Source organism: Salmo salar, chromosome 03 (genome assembly GCF_965601325.2).
Source record: "Salmo salar chromosome 03, fSalSal1, whole genome shotgun sequence".
NCBI classification, from domain to species: domain Eukaryota; kingdom Metazoa; phylum Chordata; class Actinopteri; order Salmoniformes; family Salmonidae; genus Salmo; species Salmo salar.
The window spans coordinates 92,518,010-92,536,641 of record NC_138293.1 but is presented as its reverse complement, the minus strand read 5'-3'; the positions used below and the strand labels follow the sequence as shown (position 1 = coordinate 92,536,641).

The 18,632-nt window shown below is 43.7% G+C and overlaps 1 protein-coding gene across 1 annotated transcript in view; it reads left to right on the top strand.

The window, feature by feature from the left end:
* Nucleotides 1–18,632, top strand: part of LOC106601845 (vesicular glutamate transporter 1) — a 60,681-nt gene that overhangs the window by 19,141 nt on the left and 22,908 nt on the right. Inside the window, exon 2 of the mRNA XM_045715723.2 lies at nt 17,152–17,404. Within this exon, the coding sequence (XP_045571679.2) occupies nt 17,152–17,404 (253 nt within the window). The remainder of the gene's footprint in view (nt 1–17,151; nt 17,405–18,632) is intronic.

Here is an 18,632-nt window from a genome sequence, read left to right as displayed (position 1 = left end):
CCCAGCCAGTCTATATGTTCTAACACACATGGAGGCCAAGCCAGTCTATATGTTATAACAGACATGGAGGCCTAGCCAGTCTATATGTTTTAACACACATGGAGGCCCAGCCAGTCTATATGTTATAACACACATGGAGGCCCAGCCAGTCTATATGTTATAACACACATGGAGGCCCAGCCAGTCTATATGTTATAACACACATGGAGGCCCAGCCAGTCTATATGTTATAACACACATGGAGGCCCAGCCAGTCTATATGTTATAACACACATGGAGGCCCAGCCAGTCTATATGTTATAACACACATGGAGGCCCAGCCAGTCTATATGTTATAACACACATGGAGGCCCAGCCAGTCTATATGTTATAACACACATGGAGGCCCAGCCAGTCTATTTGTTATAACACACATGGAGGCCCAGCCAGTCTGTTCTATCTGTTCTAACACACATGGAGGCCCAGCCAGTCTGTTCTATCTGTTCTAACACACATGGAGGCGCAGCCAGTCTGTTCTATTTGTTATAACACACATGGAGGCCCAGCCAGTCTGTTCTATTTGTTATAACACACATGGAGGCCCAGCCAGTCTGTTCTATCTGTTCTAACACACATGGAGGCCCAGCCAGTCTGGTCTATCTGTTCTAACACACATGGAGGCCCAGCCAGTCTGGTCTACCTCTTCTAACACACATGGAGGCCCAGCCAGGCTAGTCTATCTCTTCTAACACACATGGAGGCCCAGTCAGGCTAGTCTATCTGTTCTAACACACATGTAGGCCCAGCCAGTCTGGTCTATCTGTTCTAACACACATGGAGGCCCAGCCAGTCTGTTCTATCTGTTCTAACACACATGGAGGCCCAGCCAGGCTGGTCTATATATTCTAACACACATGGAGGCCCAGCCAGTCTATATGTTCTAACACACATGGAGGCCCAGTCAGTCTATATGTTATAACAGACATGGAGGCCTAGCCAGTCTATATGTTTTAACACACATGGAGGCCCAGCCAGTCTATATGTTATAACACACATGGAGGCCCAGCCAGTCTATATGTTATAACACACATGGAGGCCAAGCCAGTCTATATGTTATAACAGACATGGAGGCCTAGCCAGTCTATATGTTTTAACACACATGGAGGCCCAGCCAGTCTATATGTTATAACACACATGGAGGCCCAGCCAGTCTATATGTTATAACACACATGGAGGCCCAGCCAGTCTATATGTTATAACACACATGGAGGCCCAGCCAGTCTATATGTTATTACACACATGGAGGCCCAGCCAGTCTATATGTTATAACACACATGGAGGCCCAGCCAGTCTATATGTTATAACACACATGGAGGCCCAGCCAGTCTATATGTTATAACACACATGGAGGCCCAGCCAGTCTATATGTTATAACACACATGGAGGCCCAGCCAGTCTATATGTTATAACATACATGGAGGCCCAGCCAGTCTATATGTTATAACACACATGGAGGCCCAGCCAGTCTATATGTTATAACACACATGGAGGCCCAGCCAGTCTATCTGTTATAACACACATGGAGGCCCAGCCAGTCTATATGTTATAACACACATGGAGGCCCAGCCAGTCTATCTGTTATAACACACATGGAGGCCCAGCCAGTCTATATGTTCTAACACACATGGAGGCCCAGCCAGTCTATATGTTCTAACACACATGGAGGCCCAGCCAGTCTATCTGTTATAAGACACATGGAGGCCCAGCCAGTCTATCTGTTATAACACACATGGAGACCTAGCCAGTCTATATGTTAAAACACACATGGAGACCTAGCCAGGCTTTTCTATCTGGCAGTGAGGTAGTGTGTATGTTATAACCTTCACAGCACCTTTTAACCTTATAACCTGTTATAGCTTACAGAACTGCTACAGAAACTTCCAAGTCAATGTTGTAGATGAGATTGTGCTCCAAATCAATGTTAGATGGATGGATGGATGGATGGATGGATGGATGGATGGATGGATGGATGGATGGATGGATGGATGGATGGATGGATGGATGGATGGATGGATGGATGGATGGATGGATACAGTCGTGGCCAAATGTTTTGAGAATGACACAAATATACATTTTCACAAAGTCTGCTACCTCAGTTTGTATGATGGCAATTTGTATATACTCCAGAATGTTATGAAGAGTGATCAGATGAATTGCAAAATCCCTCTTTGCCATGCAAATGAACTGAATCCCCCAAAAATATTTCCACTGCATTCCAGTCCTGGCACAAAAGGACCAGCTGACATGATGTTAGTAATTCTGTCGTTAACACGGGTGTGAGTGTTGATGAGGACAAGGCTGGAGATCACTATCTCATGCTGATTGAGTTCGAATAACAGACTGGAAGCTTCAAAAGGAGGGTGGTGCTTGGAATCATTGTTCTTCCTCTGTCAACCATGGTTACCTGCAAGGAAACACGTGCCGTCATCATTGCTTTGCACAAAAAGGGCTTCACAGGCAAGGATATTGCTGCCAGTAAGATTGCACCTAAATCAACTATTTATCGGATCATCAAGACCTTCAAGGAGAGCGGTTCAATTGTTGTGAAGAAGGCTTCAGGGCGCCCAAGAAAGTCCAGCAAGCGCCAGGACCGTCTCTTAAAGTTGATTCAGCTGTGGGATCGGGGCATCACCAGTACAGAGCTTGCTCAGGAATGGCAGCAGGCAGGTGTGAGTGCATCTGCACGCACAGTGAGGTGAAGACTTTTGGAGGATGGCCTGGTGTCAAGAAGGGCAGCAAAGAAGCCACTTCTCTCCAGGAAAAACATCAGGGACAGACTGATATTCTGCAAAAAGGTACAGGGATTGGACTGCTGAGGACTGGGGTAAAGTCATTTTCTCTGATGAATCCCCTTTCCGATTGTTTGGGGCATCCGGAAAAAAGCTTGTTCGGAGAAGACAAGGTGAGTGCTACCATCAGTCCTGTGTCATGCCAACAGTAAAGCATCCTGAGACCATTCATGTGTGCGGTTGCTTCTCAGCCAAGGGTGTGGGCTCACTCACAATTTTGCCTAAGAACACAGCCATGAATAAAGAATGGTACCAACACATCCTCCGAGAGCAACTTCTCCCAACCATCCAGGAACAGTTTGGTGACGAACATTTACATTTTACATTTAAGTCATTTAGTAGACGCTCTTATCCAGAGCGACTTACAGTAGTGAATGCATACATTTCACACATCCAGCATGATGGAACACCTTGCCATAAGGCAAAGGTGATAACTAAGTGGCTCGGGGAACAAAACATAGATATTTTGGGTCCATGGCCAGGAATCTCCCCAGACCTTAATCCCATTGAGAACTTGTGGTCAACCCTCAAGAGGCGGGTGGACAAACAAAAACCCAGAAATTCTGACAAACTCCAAGCATCGATTATGCAAGAATGGGCTGCCATCAGTCAGGATGTGGCCCAGAAGTTAATTGACAGCATGCCAGGGTGGATTGCAGAGGTCTTGAAAAAGAAGAGTCAACACTGCAAATATTGACTCTTTGCATCAACTTCATGTAATTGTCAATAAAAGCCTTTGACAGTTATGAAATGCTTGTAATTATACTTCAGTATTCCATAGTAACATCTGACAAAAATATCTAAAGGCACTGAAGCAGCAAACTTTGTGGAAATTAATATTTGTGTCATTCTCAAAACTTTTGGCCACGACTGTAGATGGATAGATGCATAGATGGATGGATTAATGTTAGATTACAACCTACTACATTATTTTAAATGAACATCCAGTCTATATCCACAGCTCAACACAGAGCATCACTGAGACACTGGCCGTGTCCCAATACCCGTAGTCGAATTCTAAATAGTAGGCTGATTGTGTATGCGAAAATATACATTTTATAATATGTGACATTCTGCGAACTGTGTATACTTTAAATGCCAGGATGTCATAGTCTTTTCGGCTTTCCATCTAGTAGGAATTGGAAGCATGCTATTGAGGAAAAGCATCGTCTTTTCAGACCCACGGTGTGTTTGACAACAGCTGATAATCAGATAAGAAGACGGGCTGTATCAAAATGAATGAACGGCGGGAAACAACACAATTGCATATTACAAATCAAATCAAATCAAATGGTATTTGTCACATTCGCTGAATTCAACAGGTGTAAACCTTACAGTGAAATGCTTACTTACAAGCCCTTAACCAACAATGCAGTTTTAAGAAAAATAAGTGTTAAGAAAGTATTTACTAAATGAACTGAAGTGAAAAATATGAATACAATTTTTTTTAAGAAAATAGAAAAATACCAAATAATTGAAGAGCAACAATAAAATAACAATAACGAGGCTATATACAGGGGGTACCAGTACAGAGTCAATGTGCGGGGGCACAGGTTAGTCGTGTGAATTGAGGTAATATGTACATGTAGGTAGAGGTAAAGTGATTACATGACGCATTCTCAGTATAATATTTGTTGCTTACTGCATACATTGTTACTAAATAGTACGTTATAAATAGCATGTAGTAAGATTAGGATACAGTGTGTAGTTTTATTAAGTAGTAGGCAAGACAGATTTCGGGACACGGCCAATATCTAACAGTATCCTACTGTTTCTAACTGTAGAACAGTCCTCTGTTACAGTACTTCACTGTAAATCAATCTATATCCAGTCATTAGAACCTTTAGAGGTTCCTCTCAGTATGGAATGCTGTAAAGTATATTGTTAGAATGATGATATCGTGTTCTTGTTCTTGTTGTTCTTCTTCTTTTTCTTCTTTTCCTCGTCATTACTAACATTATCACAGAGTGCAATGGATTCCATAGTGCCACCAGAGGGACTAGCTGGGACTAGCTGTACATGTAGATATGGATTCCATAGTGCCACCAGAGGGACTAGCTGGGACTGGCTGTACATGTAGATATGGATTCCATAGTGCCACCAGAGGGACTAGCTGGGACTGGCTGTACATGTAGATATGGATTCCATAGTGCCACCAGAGGGACTAGCTGGGACTGGCTGTACATGTAGATATGGATTCCATAGTGCCACCAGAGGGACTAGCTGGGACTGGCTGTACATGTAGATATGGATTCCATAGTGCCACCAGAGGGACTAGCTGGTGACTGGCTGTACATGTAGATATGGATTCCATAGTGCCACCAGAGGGACTAGCTGGGACTGGCTGTACATGTAGATATGGATTCCATAGTGCCACCAGAGGGACTAGCTGGGACTGGCTGTACATGTAGATATGGATTCCATAGTGCCACCAGAGGGACTAGCTGGGACTGGCTGTACATGTAGATATGGATTCCATAGTGCCACCAGAGGGACTAGCTGGGACTGGCTGTACATGTAGATATGGATTCCATAGTGCCACCAGAGGGACTAGCTGGGACTGGCTGTACATGTAGATATGGATTCCATAGTGCCACCAGAGGGACTAGCTGGGACTGGCTGTACATGTAGATATGGATTCCATAGTGCCACCAGAGGGACTAGCTGGGACTGGCTGTACATGTAGATATGGATTCCATAGTGCCACCAGAGGGACTAGCTGGGACTGGCTGTACATGTAGATATGGATTCCATAGTGCCACCAGAGGGACTAGCTGGGACTAGCTGTACATGTAGATATGGATTCCATAGTGCCACCAGAGGGACTAGCTGGGACTGGCTGTACATGTAGATATGGATTCCATAGTGCCACCAGAGGGACTAGCTGGGACTGGCTGTACATGTAGATATGGATTCCATAGTGCCACCAGAGGGACTAGCTGGGACTGGCTGTACATGTAGATATGGATTCCATAGTGCCACCAGAGGGACTAGCTGGGACTAGCTGTACATGTAGATATGGATTCCATAGTGCCACCAGAGGGACTAGCTGGGACTGGCTGTACATGTAGATATGGATTCCATAGTGCCACCAGAGGGACTAGCTGGGACTGGCTGTACATGTAGATATGGATTCCATAGTGCCACCAGAGGGACTAGCTGGGACTGGCTGTACATGTAGATATGGATTCCATAGTGCCACCAGAGGGACTAGCTGGGACTGGCTGTACATGTAGATATGGATTCCATAGTGCCACCAGAGGGACTAGCTGGGACTGGCTGTACATGTAGATATGGATTCCATAGTGCCACCAGAGGGACTAGCTGGGACTGGCTGTACATGTAGATATGGATTCCATAGTGCCACCAGAGGGACTAGCTGGGACTGGCTGTACATGTAGATATGGATTCCATAGTGCCACCAGAGGGACTAGCTGGGACTAGCTGTACATGTAGATATGGATTCCATAGTGCCACCAGAGGGACTAGCTGGGACTGGCTGTACATGTAGATATGGATTCCATAGTGCCACCAGAGGGACTAGCTGGGACTGGCTGTACATGTAGATATGGATTCCATAGTGCCACCAGAGGGACTAGCTGGGACTACCTGTACATGTAGATATGGATTCCATAGTGCCACCAGAGGGACTAGCTGGGACTGGCTGTACATGTAGATATGGATTCCATAGTGCCACCAGAGGGACTAGCTGGGACTGGCTGTACATGTAGATATGGATTCCATAGTGCCACCAGAGGGACTAGCTGGGACTACCTGTACATGTAGATATGGATTCCATAGTGCCACCAGAGGGACTAGCTGGGACTGGCTGTACATGTAGATATGGATTCCATAGTGCCACCAGAGGGACTAGCTGGGACTGGCTGTACATGTAGATATGGATTCCATAGTGCCACCAGAGGGACTAGCTGGGACTACCTGTACATGTAGATATGGATTCCATAGTGCCACCAGAGGGACTAGCTGGGACTGGCTGTACGTGTACAGGAGATATGTGCATGCATGTTTTATCTTATCTGCAAGTCAACAGCAGAATCTGTCAGCTTAAGGCCACATCTGATTCACTTTAGCCTTCTGCTGATAAATGTGAAACAAATGACCATGCTATGCTCTCATTGCATTATGGGTAGTGCAGTGCTTCACGCCGCACACACAGTCAAGGCTGAAACGTACCCTTTGAATAAACCAAGGTTGCTATTTGACATTTGACTGGAACAGCAATGGAAAGAGGACCTGAATTATCTGTTGTCCCCTCAATTTAATGATAATCGTATTCCTTGACTGTCATCGGGTTGTATTCGGTTTAAAAACGGGCACCTTTAAAAAACGGACAGAAAAAAACGAAGAAAAGTGTTCCTATCAGGCACAATGGAACGATGGAACCAATGGAATTGTTCCAAAAGCGCAAACTTTGCAGGCCAGGATAGCTAAATCAACCACAAGTATTTCCAACATTTAAAGTACAGTATTTGTACCTGGTCTGCTCCAGACGGTCGGCATAGTACTGTCTCTGAATGGCCCAGGAACCTCTTCCCAGCAAACAGCCAACATTCCTGCAACATTCGGTAACGTTCCAATGGAGTCCCAATTTGGTTTACAACTAATGTTAGCATGACCACATCTCATTACTGTTTGTTTTTGACATTTCTAGAATGGGTTTTTGTCCAGTTAACTGAATGTTCATAGAGAAAACATTATAGCCATCTCATGGGGGAGCATCCCTGGGAACCCCAGTTAATAATTCAGAGAACTTTTAGAGAAGTTGACATTTTAAACCTTCTCAGAATGTCCCTACTAACATTTTGGGAATGCAGAGGTACCGGTAAACATCCATTTTTTTGTAGTGTAATAGACGTCACTCTGTTTGCTTAGCGAGTACCACTTCCTCCTGATTCGACTCATACCAAGGTTCTAACCCAGAATCTCTGCCTCGCAAACACACCTGACCGCCCTCCTGAAGAGTCTTACCCAGCTATTCAGTAGCAGGTGGGGATCTTTCAGGCTAAGGAGTGAATTTCACACATCCCCATGTGTTACACTGGATTCCTTCTTCCTGACATCATTAATACAGTGCCTAGGGTCATCTGACTCATGCCTCATGTCTCGTTTCCTACCTCTTCATTATGTGTGTGTGTGTGTGTTTCCTACCTCTTAACTGCTGCCAGCTGAGACCAATCAGAACACACTATATGAACTGTATCAGCTGACCGGGAAATGAGGTGGTTGAGCTTCACACGAGGACACAGAAAGATGATGATGGTAATGATGATGATGATGGTGATGATGATGGTGGTGATGATGATGGTAATGATGATGGTGATGATGATGGTGGTGATGATGATGGTGGGGATGATGATGGTAATGATGATGATGATGGTGATGATGATGGTGGTGGTGATGATGATGGTGGGGATGATGATGGTGATGATGATGGGGATGATGATGGTGGTGGTGGTGATGATGATGGTGATGTGATGATGATGTGATTATGATGATGGTGGTGGTGATGATGATGATGATGATGGTGGTGATGGTGATGTGATGATGATGATGGTGATGGTGATGTTGTTGATGATGGTGGTGGTGATGATGATGGTGATGGTGATGGTGGTGATGATGATGGTGGTGGTGATGATGTTGATGATGGTGTCGTTGATGTTGATGATGATGATGGTGATGATGATGATGGGGTGATGATGATGATGGTGGTGATGATGGTGATGTTGATGATGATGGTGGTGGTGGTGTTGATGATGATGATGATGGTGGTGGTGTTGATGATGATGATGGTGGTGGTGATGATGATGATGGTGATGTTGATGGTGGTGATGATGATGGTGATGGTGGTGATGATGATGGTGGTGATGATGGTGGTGATGATGATGGTGGTGGTGATGATGATGATGATGATGATGATGATGATGGTGGTGGTGGTGTTAATGATGATGATGGTGGTGGTGATGATGATGATGGTGATGTTGATGGTGGTGGTGATGATGGTGATGGTGGTGATGATGGTGGTGATGATGATGGTGGTGATGATGATGATGATTATGGTGGTGATGATGATGATGATTATGGTGGTGGTGGTGGTGGTGGTGGTGATGATGATGTTGATGGTGAGGATGGGCTTAAGAAAACTGTCATTTTCACAAACTTCCTTTCAGTTACTCTGAGTCACATTGATACAGTGATCAGGATGGGGGCTCTGTTCCATTTTGATTTAGTCCATTCAGGAGATGGATGGAAATTCTATCCATTCATTGAATGTGTTGATATACTTATTGAATTACGTTTTGAATTTAATAAATTGAAAGTTAATTTCCAGAATATATTAAATTAACAATTCCAGTGAATTTAGCCACCTTGATAGTGCTCTTAGGTTAAAGAGACTACACAATACTGAAGAGGACGTCCCACTAGAGTACTGCGGAAGCCCTGGACCAGAGACCACACACCGTGGGGGAAAGAGCAGCCCTTTGAGTGAATAGAAGTGTAATTAACGTTAATTAGCGCCGTGGGCTTGTCTCGTTAGCAGATAGCATATGTGCCGGGGCCGGGCTGCAATCTGTCTCGTTGGGTCTCAATTCAAAGGCTGATGGTTAATGAAGGCCCTCCTGTAACATCCCCACCACTCAGCTCAGCTGTGATGGGGCTGGTAGCATTCTGGTGTTTAGTCACCATTTCATCTCCTCTGTTTGTATTGGGTGGATGGATACCATGGATACCATTATTCAGCAGATTGTTAGAGGTGCTAAAATCCCAAATGTGCTAAGGGAAATCCAAAGGGACTTAATATTATAAATAAAAAATATATTATCAAATATGCTATTGTTGTGGTGGACTGGCCACTTCATCCAAATTGCTTACTTTAGACAAAGGAACTGTGTCATCTCAATCAAATCTGCATATTGAAGGAAAGAAGTCTGACTAGTTTATCCTATTTTGATATTTGAAATACTGTGTATTGCACATAAGTAAGTAAGTATGCTAAACAATCCTAGCATACATCAGTGCTTAGTGTACCAGTCATCCTTCTCATGAACTCAATTGAATAATCAGTGGAATTCCCCAAGTGTGACTTTTTGCTAAAACCGAGATGGTTAGTAAAGAATACTGTATGTCCATCCAAAAAATAAAGATATAAAAGAAAGGGTGGAGTTAGGGAAAGAGTTGTTGGAGCAGATGGGTTGAGTGTGTTAGAGTTAGAGGGAGAGAGTGGAAGAGAGAGTGAGAGAGAGTGTGTGTGTGAGAGAGAGAGAGAGAGAGAGAGGAGAGAGACAGAGAGTTAGAGAGAGAGTTAGATAGATAGAGAGAGAGAGAGAGAGAGAGAGAGAGAGAGAGAGAGATGGTGTTCCACTATAGAATAAAGACAGCCAGAGAAAAGTAGACTAGAGGAGGGAGTGGTAGAATAAAGACTAGAGGATGGAGTGGTAGAATAAAGACTAGAGGATAGAGTGGTAGAATAAAGACTAGAGGATGGAGTGGTAGAATAAAGACTAGAGGATGGAGTGGTAGAATAAAGACTAGAGGATGGAGTGGTAGAATAAAGACTAGAGGATGGAGTGGTAGAATAAAGACTAGAGGATGGAGTGGTAGAATAAAGACTAGAGGATGGAGTGGTAGAATAAAGACTAGAGGATGGAGTGGTAGAATAAAGACTAGAGGATGGAGTGGTAGAATAAAGACTAGAGGATGGAGTGGTAGAATAAAGACTAGAGGATGGAGTGGTAGAATAAAGACAAGAAGATGGAGTGGTAGAATAAAGACTAGAGGATGGAGTGGTAGAATAAAGACTAGAGGATGGAGTGGTAGAATAAAGACTAGAGGATAGAGTGGTAGAATAAATACTAGAGGATGGAGTGGTAGAATAAAGACTAGAGGATGGAGTGGTAGAATAAAGACTAGAGGATGGAGTGGTAGAATAAAGACTAGAGGATGGAGTGGTAGAATAAAGACTAGAGGATGGAGTGGTAGAATAAAGACTAGAGGATGGAGTGGTAGAATAAAGACTAGAGGATGGAGTGGTAGAATAAAGACTAGAGGATGGAGTGGTAGAATAAAGACTAGAGGATGGAGTGGTAGAATAAAGACTAGAGGATGGAGTGGTAGAATAAAGACTAGAGGATGGAGTGGTAAAATAAAGACTAGAGGATGGAGTGGTAGAATAAAGACTAGAGGATGGAGTGGTAGAATAAAGACTAGAGGATGGAGTGGTAAAATAAAGACTAGAGGATGGAGTGGTAGAATAAAGACTAGAGGATGGAGTGGTAGAATAAAGACTAGAGGATGGAGTGGTAGAATAAAGACAAGAGGATGGAGTGGTAGAATAAAGACTAGAGGATGGAGTGGTAGAATAAAGACTAGAGGATGGAGTGGTAGAGTAAAGCCTAGAGGATGGAGTGGTGGAATAAAGACTAGAGGATGGAGTGGTAGAGTAAAGACTAGAGGATGGAGTGGTAGAGTAAAGACTAGAGGATGGAGTGGTAGAATAAAGACTAGAGGATGGAGTGGTAGAATAAAGACTAGAGGATGGAGTGGTAGAATAAAGACTAGAGGATGGAGTGGTAGAATAAAGACTAGAGGATGGAGTGGTAGAATAAAGACTAGAGGATGGAGTGGTAGAGTAAAGACTAGAGGATGGAGTGGTAGAATAAAGACTAGAGGATGGAGTGGTAGAGTAAAGACTAGAGGATGGAGTGGTAGAATAAAGACTAGAGGATAGAGTGGTAGAATAAAGACTAGAGGATAGAGTGGTAAAATAAAGACTAGAGGATGGAGTGGTAGAATAAAGACTAGAGGATGGAGTGGTAGAGTAAAGGCTAGAGGATGGAGTGGTAGAATAAAGACTAGAGGATGGAGTGGTAGAGTAAAGACTAGAGGATGGACTGGTAGAATAAAGACTAGAGCATAGAGTGGTAGAATAAAGACTAGAGGATGGAGTGGTAGAGTAAAGACTAGAGGATGGAGTGGTAGAATAAAGACTAGAGGATAGAGTGGTAGAGTAAAGACTAGAGGATAGAGTGGTAGAATAAAGACTAGAGGATGGAGTGGTATAATAAAGACTAGAGGATGGAGTGGTAGAGTAAAGACTAGAGGATGGAGTGGTAGAGTAAAGACTAGAGGATGGAGTGATAGAATAAAGACTAGAGGATGGAGTGGTAGAATAAAGACTAGAGGATGGAGTGGTAGAATAAAGACTAGAGGATGGAGTGGTAGAATAAAGACTAGAGGATGGAGTGGTAGAATAAAGACTAGAGGATGGAGTGGTAGAATAAAGACTAGAGGATGGAGTGGTAGAATAAAGACTAGAGGATGGAGTGGTAGAATAAAGACTAGAGGATGGAGTGGTAGAATAAAGACTAGAGGATAGAGTGGTAGAATAAAGACTAGAGGATAGAGTGGTAGAATAAAGACTAGAGGATGGAGTGGTAGAATAAAGACTAGAGGATGGAGTGGTAGAATAAAGACTAGAGGATGGAGTGGTAGAATAAAGACTAGAGGATGGAGTGGTAGAATAAAGACTAGAGGATGGAGTGGTAGAATAAAGACTAGAGGATGGAGTGGTAGAATAAAGACTAGAGGATGGAGTGGTAGAGTAAAGACTAGAGGATAGAGTGGTAGAATAAAGACTAGAGGATGGAGTGGTAGAATAAAGACTAGAGGATGGAGTGGTAGAATAAAGACTAGAGGATAGAGTGGTAGAATAAAGACTAGAGGATGGAGTGGTAGAATAAAGACTAGAGGATAGAGTGGTAGAATAAAGACTAGAGGATGGCCCACTAGCGTAGCAGGGAACGGTAGTATGTGTCGCGGTTGATGCCATCGTTTATTCCTCCATATTCATTTCCGGAAGTAAATATTTTTGGGTAATCCTAATCTGAATGTTGTGACAGATTAAGAAGGAGTGGGAGGAGTGGGATCACTTGAATAGCACATGAGAGATGAAAAAAGGGAGAGAGCGAGTGAGGAGGGAGGGAGAATACACCGGAAGAGGTACAGTAGCAGGGGGTAGGATAGAGAGAGAGAGAGAGAGAGAGAGAGAGAAAGGGTGGAGCGAGAGAGAGATAGGGAGGGGAGGGAGGGGAGGGAGGGAGGGAGGGAGGGAGGGGAGGGAGGGAGGGGAGGGAGGGAGGGAGGGGAGGGAGGACATAACATTTAATCCCGTTTACATCCAAATAAACTGTTTTTTTATCCCTCTATCTATACATTGTATTAGTCAATATAACAATATGCTGTATACTACTTTGCTAAATAAATATTATGTACATTTCAATGTAGAACCAGGTTTTCTCTCTATCTTCTTTGCTGTTCTTGGTTTGCGTCTTACTGATTGCGTGTTTTCAGCGTTTGAAGAGATTACAACAAATCTGCTTTGTTGAAAGGGGGAGGTACAAGCTGCAGCACAAGCACAGCATAAGAGCATGACCAACATACAGATAGAGAGATATACTGATCAAAAATATAAACGCAACATGCATCAATTTCAACGATTTTATTGAGTTACAGTTCATATAAGGAAATCAGTCAATTGAAATAAATGCATTAGGCCCAAATCTATGGATTTCACATGATTGGGCAGGGGCACAGCCAGTAGGGAGCCAGGACCAGCCAATCCCCAAAAAAATCCCCACAAAAGGGCTTTATTACAGACAGAAATACGCCACAGTTTCATCAGCTGTCTGGGTGGCTGGTCTCAGACGATCCAGCACGTGAAGAAGCCGGATGTGGAGGTCCTGGGCTGGCATGGTTACAAGTGGTCTGCGGTTTTGAGACTGGTTGGACGTACTACCAAATTCTCTAAAACAATGTTGGAGGTTTCTTACGGTGGAGGAATGAACATTAAATTCTCTGTCAACAGCTCTGGTGGAAATTCATGCAATCAGCATGCACCTGTGTAATGATCATGCTGTTTAATCAGCTTCTTGATATGCCACACCTGTCAGGTGGATGGATTATCTTGGCAAAGGAGAAATGCTCACTAACAGCTATTTAAACAAATTCGTGCACATAATTTGAAAGAAATAAGCTGTTTGTGCATCTGGAAAATATTTCTGGGATCTTTTATTTCAGCTCATGAAACATGGGGACCAACACTTTACATGTTACGTTTATATATATTTTTCAGTGCAGACAGACAGACAGACAGACAGACAGACAGACAGACAGACAGACAGACAGACAGACAGACAGACAGACAGACAGACAGACAGACAGACAGACAGACAGACAGACAGACAGACAGACAGACAGACAGACAGACAGACAGACAGAAAATGACGAGGGAAAGACAGAGAATATTAGAAGGGGGATAACTCAATAATTCATCTCCCCAAAAAATCTATGAATATTTAATCAATCTAAGAGTTGGACTTTCTTGTGTGTGGTGTGTATTTGTGTTCATTCAAATCAAATTGTATTTGTCACATGTGCCGAATACAGACCTTACGGTGAAATGCTTATTGTGTGTCTGTGTGTGTGTTCAGTGTGTTTCTGTGTGTGTGTGTTCAGTGTGTGTGTTCAGTGTGAGTCTGTGTGTTTGTCCAGTGTGTGTCTGTGTGTGTGTGTTCAGTGTGTGTCTGTGTGTGTGTTCAGTGTGTGTGTGTGTTCATACTTGTGGGAGAAAAATAATGGAAGAGGAGAGTAGTGAGGCAAGAATCATCTCCAGGAATCTCTAAATCACTTGATTTGAATTAAGGATGAGTCTTTCTACTGTATTTAGACATTCTATTTGATTTAGTCCGGACTGATTCACAATGAATCAACTCTTTGGAACCCTATGACTCCTAGCAGTGATTCCGGCTGCTTTTGTCGACCTCACTGAATAACTGGCTCCTCTATGGAAACCAGACAACCTGTGAGCTGCTGTGTGAAACCGGTACAAACACACACACACACACACATGCACATGCAGGCACACACTAAAACACACAAACACACACCGATACACACACACACACCTACACACACCTATATATACACACACACACGCACACACGCACGCACACAAACACACCTATACACATACACACCTATACACACACGCACACACACACACACACACGCACACACGCACGCACACAAACACACCTATACAGATACACACCTATACACACACGCACACACACACACATACACACACCTATATACATGCACACACCTATATACACACACACGCACACACACAAACACACACACACAAAACATCTCTAATTCTGTCTCTGTCCCTCTCTCTCTGTCTCTCTTTCTCTCTACCCCTCTCTCATTCTGTCTCTCTCTACCCCTCTCTCATTCTGTCTCTCTCTACCCCTCTCTCATTCTGTCTCTCTTTCTACCCCTCTGTCATTCTGGCTCTCTAATTCTGTTTCTGTCCCTCTCTGTCTCGCTCTCTAATTCTGTCTCTGCCCGTCTCTGTCTTTCTCTCTACCCCTCTCTTTGATTAGATAGCACAGCTCTGTGTGGGTGGGTGCTGGTTCCAGTGTGTATATGACAGAGTGGACAGAGTCAGAAGGGCTAAGAGCTTATCAGTCAGGGTCCGCACAGCAGTGTTCTAGAATACTAGGCCGTTGGCTTTCATACTATTTCTATTCTCAGTGTGGCTGAAGCCATTTCTGCAACCATCACCACATTGAAATGAATAGGAGCTACGTACACGGAGATGCTTTGGTTGAGAATTTGGGGGAGGTGCATGGTCGGGCTGTGTGTTTCCTGCAGATGGTGATCGCAGAGCAAAATCAAAAATTCAGCATTGTTGGTTAAGGGCTTGTAAGTAAGCATTTCACTGTGCATGTGAGAAATTAAATGTGATTTGATTTGATGTCACTATGGGACGCCGGACTATCACGACTCAGCTGCTTTAGACTCTGAACTGAACTGCGCTTTTGTGTCCAAAGTGTGTGTGTGTGTGTGTGACAGAGTGGTCAGTGCCAGGGCAGCAGCAGGTATAGGCTACTGTGAAGGACTGAACACTGGGGGAATGTGCCATAGCTGGTACCCACCCACCTAGGGACCAGGCAAACAACAGATGCTCCCACACAGGGGGAGATGCTGATTCAGAGATGACCTTAACATATGCGTGTGTGTGTGTGTGTGTGTGTGTGTGTGTGTGTGTGTGTGTGTGTGTGTGTGTGTGTGTGTGTGTGTGTGTGTGTGTGTGTGTGTGTGTGTGTGTGTGTGTGTGTGTGTGTGTGTGTGTGTGTGTGTGTGTGTGTGTGTGTGTGTTTCTGTGTGAGCGTGCGTGCGCGCATGCGTAAGCTTGGGAGAGACAGCAAGTCAGGCTTTATAATCATTTAACCCCTATACCACTAAAAGACTGTGGAAAGACAATCTATGTGAAATGTTTGCTTGATCTCTTAACCATGTGTACACATAGCTAGGGTCATTAATGCAGTCTGTATGGATTGCCAATACACAGTACTGAATTCAGGGGGGGGGGGGGGGGGGTATCCCAACCGGGACTCGGACCTACAACCTTCTGGCTGTGAGGCAGTCATGCTATCCACAGTATCAGTGATGTTCATTTTTTACCACGGCTGGGGGGCGGGGCTTACGACCTCCCAGGCCCTTCAATAAATGGTCATGTAGTCATCTCTAGCTTCAAACTGAAATTCATGATATGCCTGAACTGAAAAGGGAATTGAGCCCAACCCTGTTAAACATGAAGATGACCCTGACCTCGTCGACATTACAAACACGTTGGTTTACAAAAAGGTATCCTTTCAACACATCAATGGAAATTTGACTTGGCTGTTGCATTGGTCCACATTCTCCCTGCTTATTAACACTACATGACACTAACAGACGCCTTCACCCAAGGAAACTTACAGTACAGCGAGTGCATACATTTGAAGTATACTATGTGATTCAGGGCGGCAGGTGGTTTTTACCTCTAGTGGTTAGAGCGTTGAGTCAGTAACCGAAAGATTGCTAGATCAAATCCCTGAGCTGATGAGGTAAAAATCTGTCGTTCTGCCCCTGAACAAGGCAGTTAACCCACTGTTCCTAGACCGTCATTGTAAATAAGAATTTGTTCTTAATTGACTTGCCTAGTTAAATAAAGGTTAAATAAAAAATTATAATAATAAATTATATGGGAATTGAACCCTTGCCGTTGTTAGCACAATGCTGCTTCTTCCAACTGAGCACCACCGGGTTCAATTCTCACTAGATTTCAGCTTCTTGTTTTTCTTTTATAAAATTGTAAAGCAACTTTGGGTCCTTGAAAAGCGCTACATAAATACCATGTGTAATTATTATTATTACTACTAATTTTGTCCCCCTCTCTCCCTCTGCTCTTCACCAGAATCCTAGAAAAGCGTCAGCCCAATGGCGAGACCATCGAGCTTTCGGCCGAGGGCCGCCCAGAGCTTGTGGAGGAGAAGGAGATGCCCGTGGTGGACTGCACCTGTTTCGGCCTTCCCCGTCGCTACATCATCGCCATCCTCTCAGGCCTGGGCTTCTGCATCTCCTTCGGCATCCGCTGCAACCTGGGCGTGGCCATCGTCAGCATGGTCAACGACCACACCGTCTGGAAGGGTAACAAGGAGGTCCTGGTGGTGAGGCACGCTGTTCTGGCACTTACACTCACACTTCTATTTTCTTCCTACACTCTTAGAAAAAAAGGTGCTATCTAGAACCTAAACGGGTTTTTCGGCTGTCCCCATAGGAGAACCCTTTAAAGAATCCTTTTTGGTTCCAGGTAGAACACTTTTTGGTTCCAGGTAAAAACCCATTTGGAAAATGATTATTTTTGTTCCAAGTAAAACTCTTATGGAAAAAGGTTCTACATGGAACCGAAACGGTCCTACATGGAACCAAAAAGGGTTATCCTATATAGGGCAGCCGAAGAACCCTTGTGGAACTTTGCTGATGGCTGCTTTAATGAGGAAAACATTTACTTACTATGACTGTCTGCTTTATTGAGGAAAACATTTACTTACTATGACTGTCTGATTTAATGAGGAAAACATTTACTTACTATGACTGTCTGCTTTATTGAGGAAAACATTTACTTACTATGACTGTCTGATTTAATGAGGAAAACATTTACTTACTATGACTGTCTGCTTTATTGAGGAAAACATTTACTTACTCTGACTGTCTGCTTTATTGAGGAAAACATTTACTTACTATGACTGTCTGCTTTATTGAGGAAAACATTTACTTACTATGACTGTCTGATTTAATGAGGAAAACATTTACTTACTATGACTGTCTGCTTTATTGAGGAAAACATTTACTTACTATGACTGTCTGCTTTATTGAGGAAAACATTTACTTACTATGAGTGTCTGCTTTATTGAGGAAAACATTTACTTACTATGACTGTCTGATTTAATGAGGAAAACATTTACTTACTATGACTGTCTGCTTTAATGAGGAAAACATTTACTTACTATGACTGTCTGCGCTAACGACTGAAATGTAAATGTCTGAAAAGGGGAGGCTCTTTGAAGTGACCGATGGTTCTATGTGGCACACTTTCTACTCAAAGAAACATTTTCTTGAAGAGGGTTCTTCCCTACTTTCTTCGCTGTCTGAATGGTAGCAAATAACCTTGCTAGCTAGTGTTGTGGGAAGAGGAGGGTTGGGGTCAGGTCAGGTTAGGTTAGGGGGAGGGCTGGCTATAGGCCACAACAAAGGTTGTAACTTTGGGCTGGGAGGCTCACAGTGTGTGTAACCTAACGTAGCAGGTGTAAAATAAATACCTGAGCGAGGTCCACACATCCATTTTTCAGGGGAAAAGCAAGCTCGGTTGAAGATACTGTATCAATGAAATCCGCA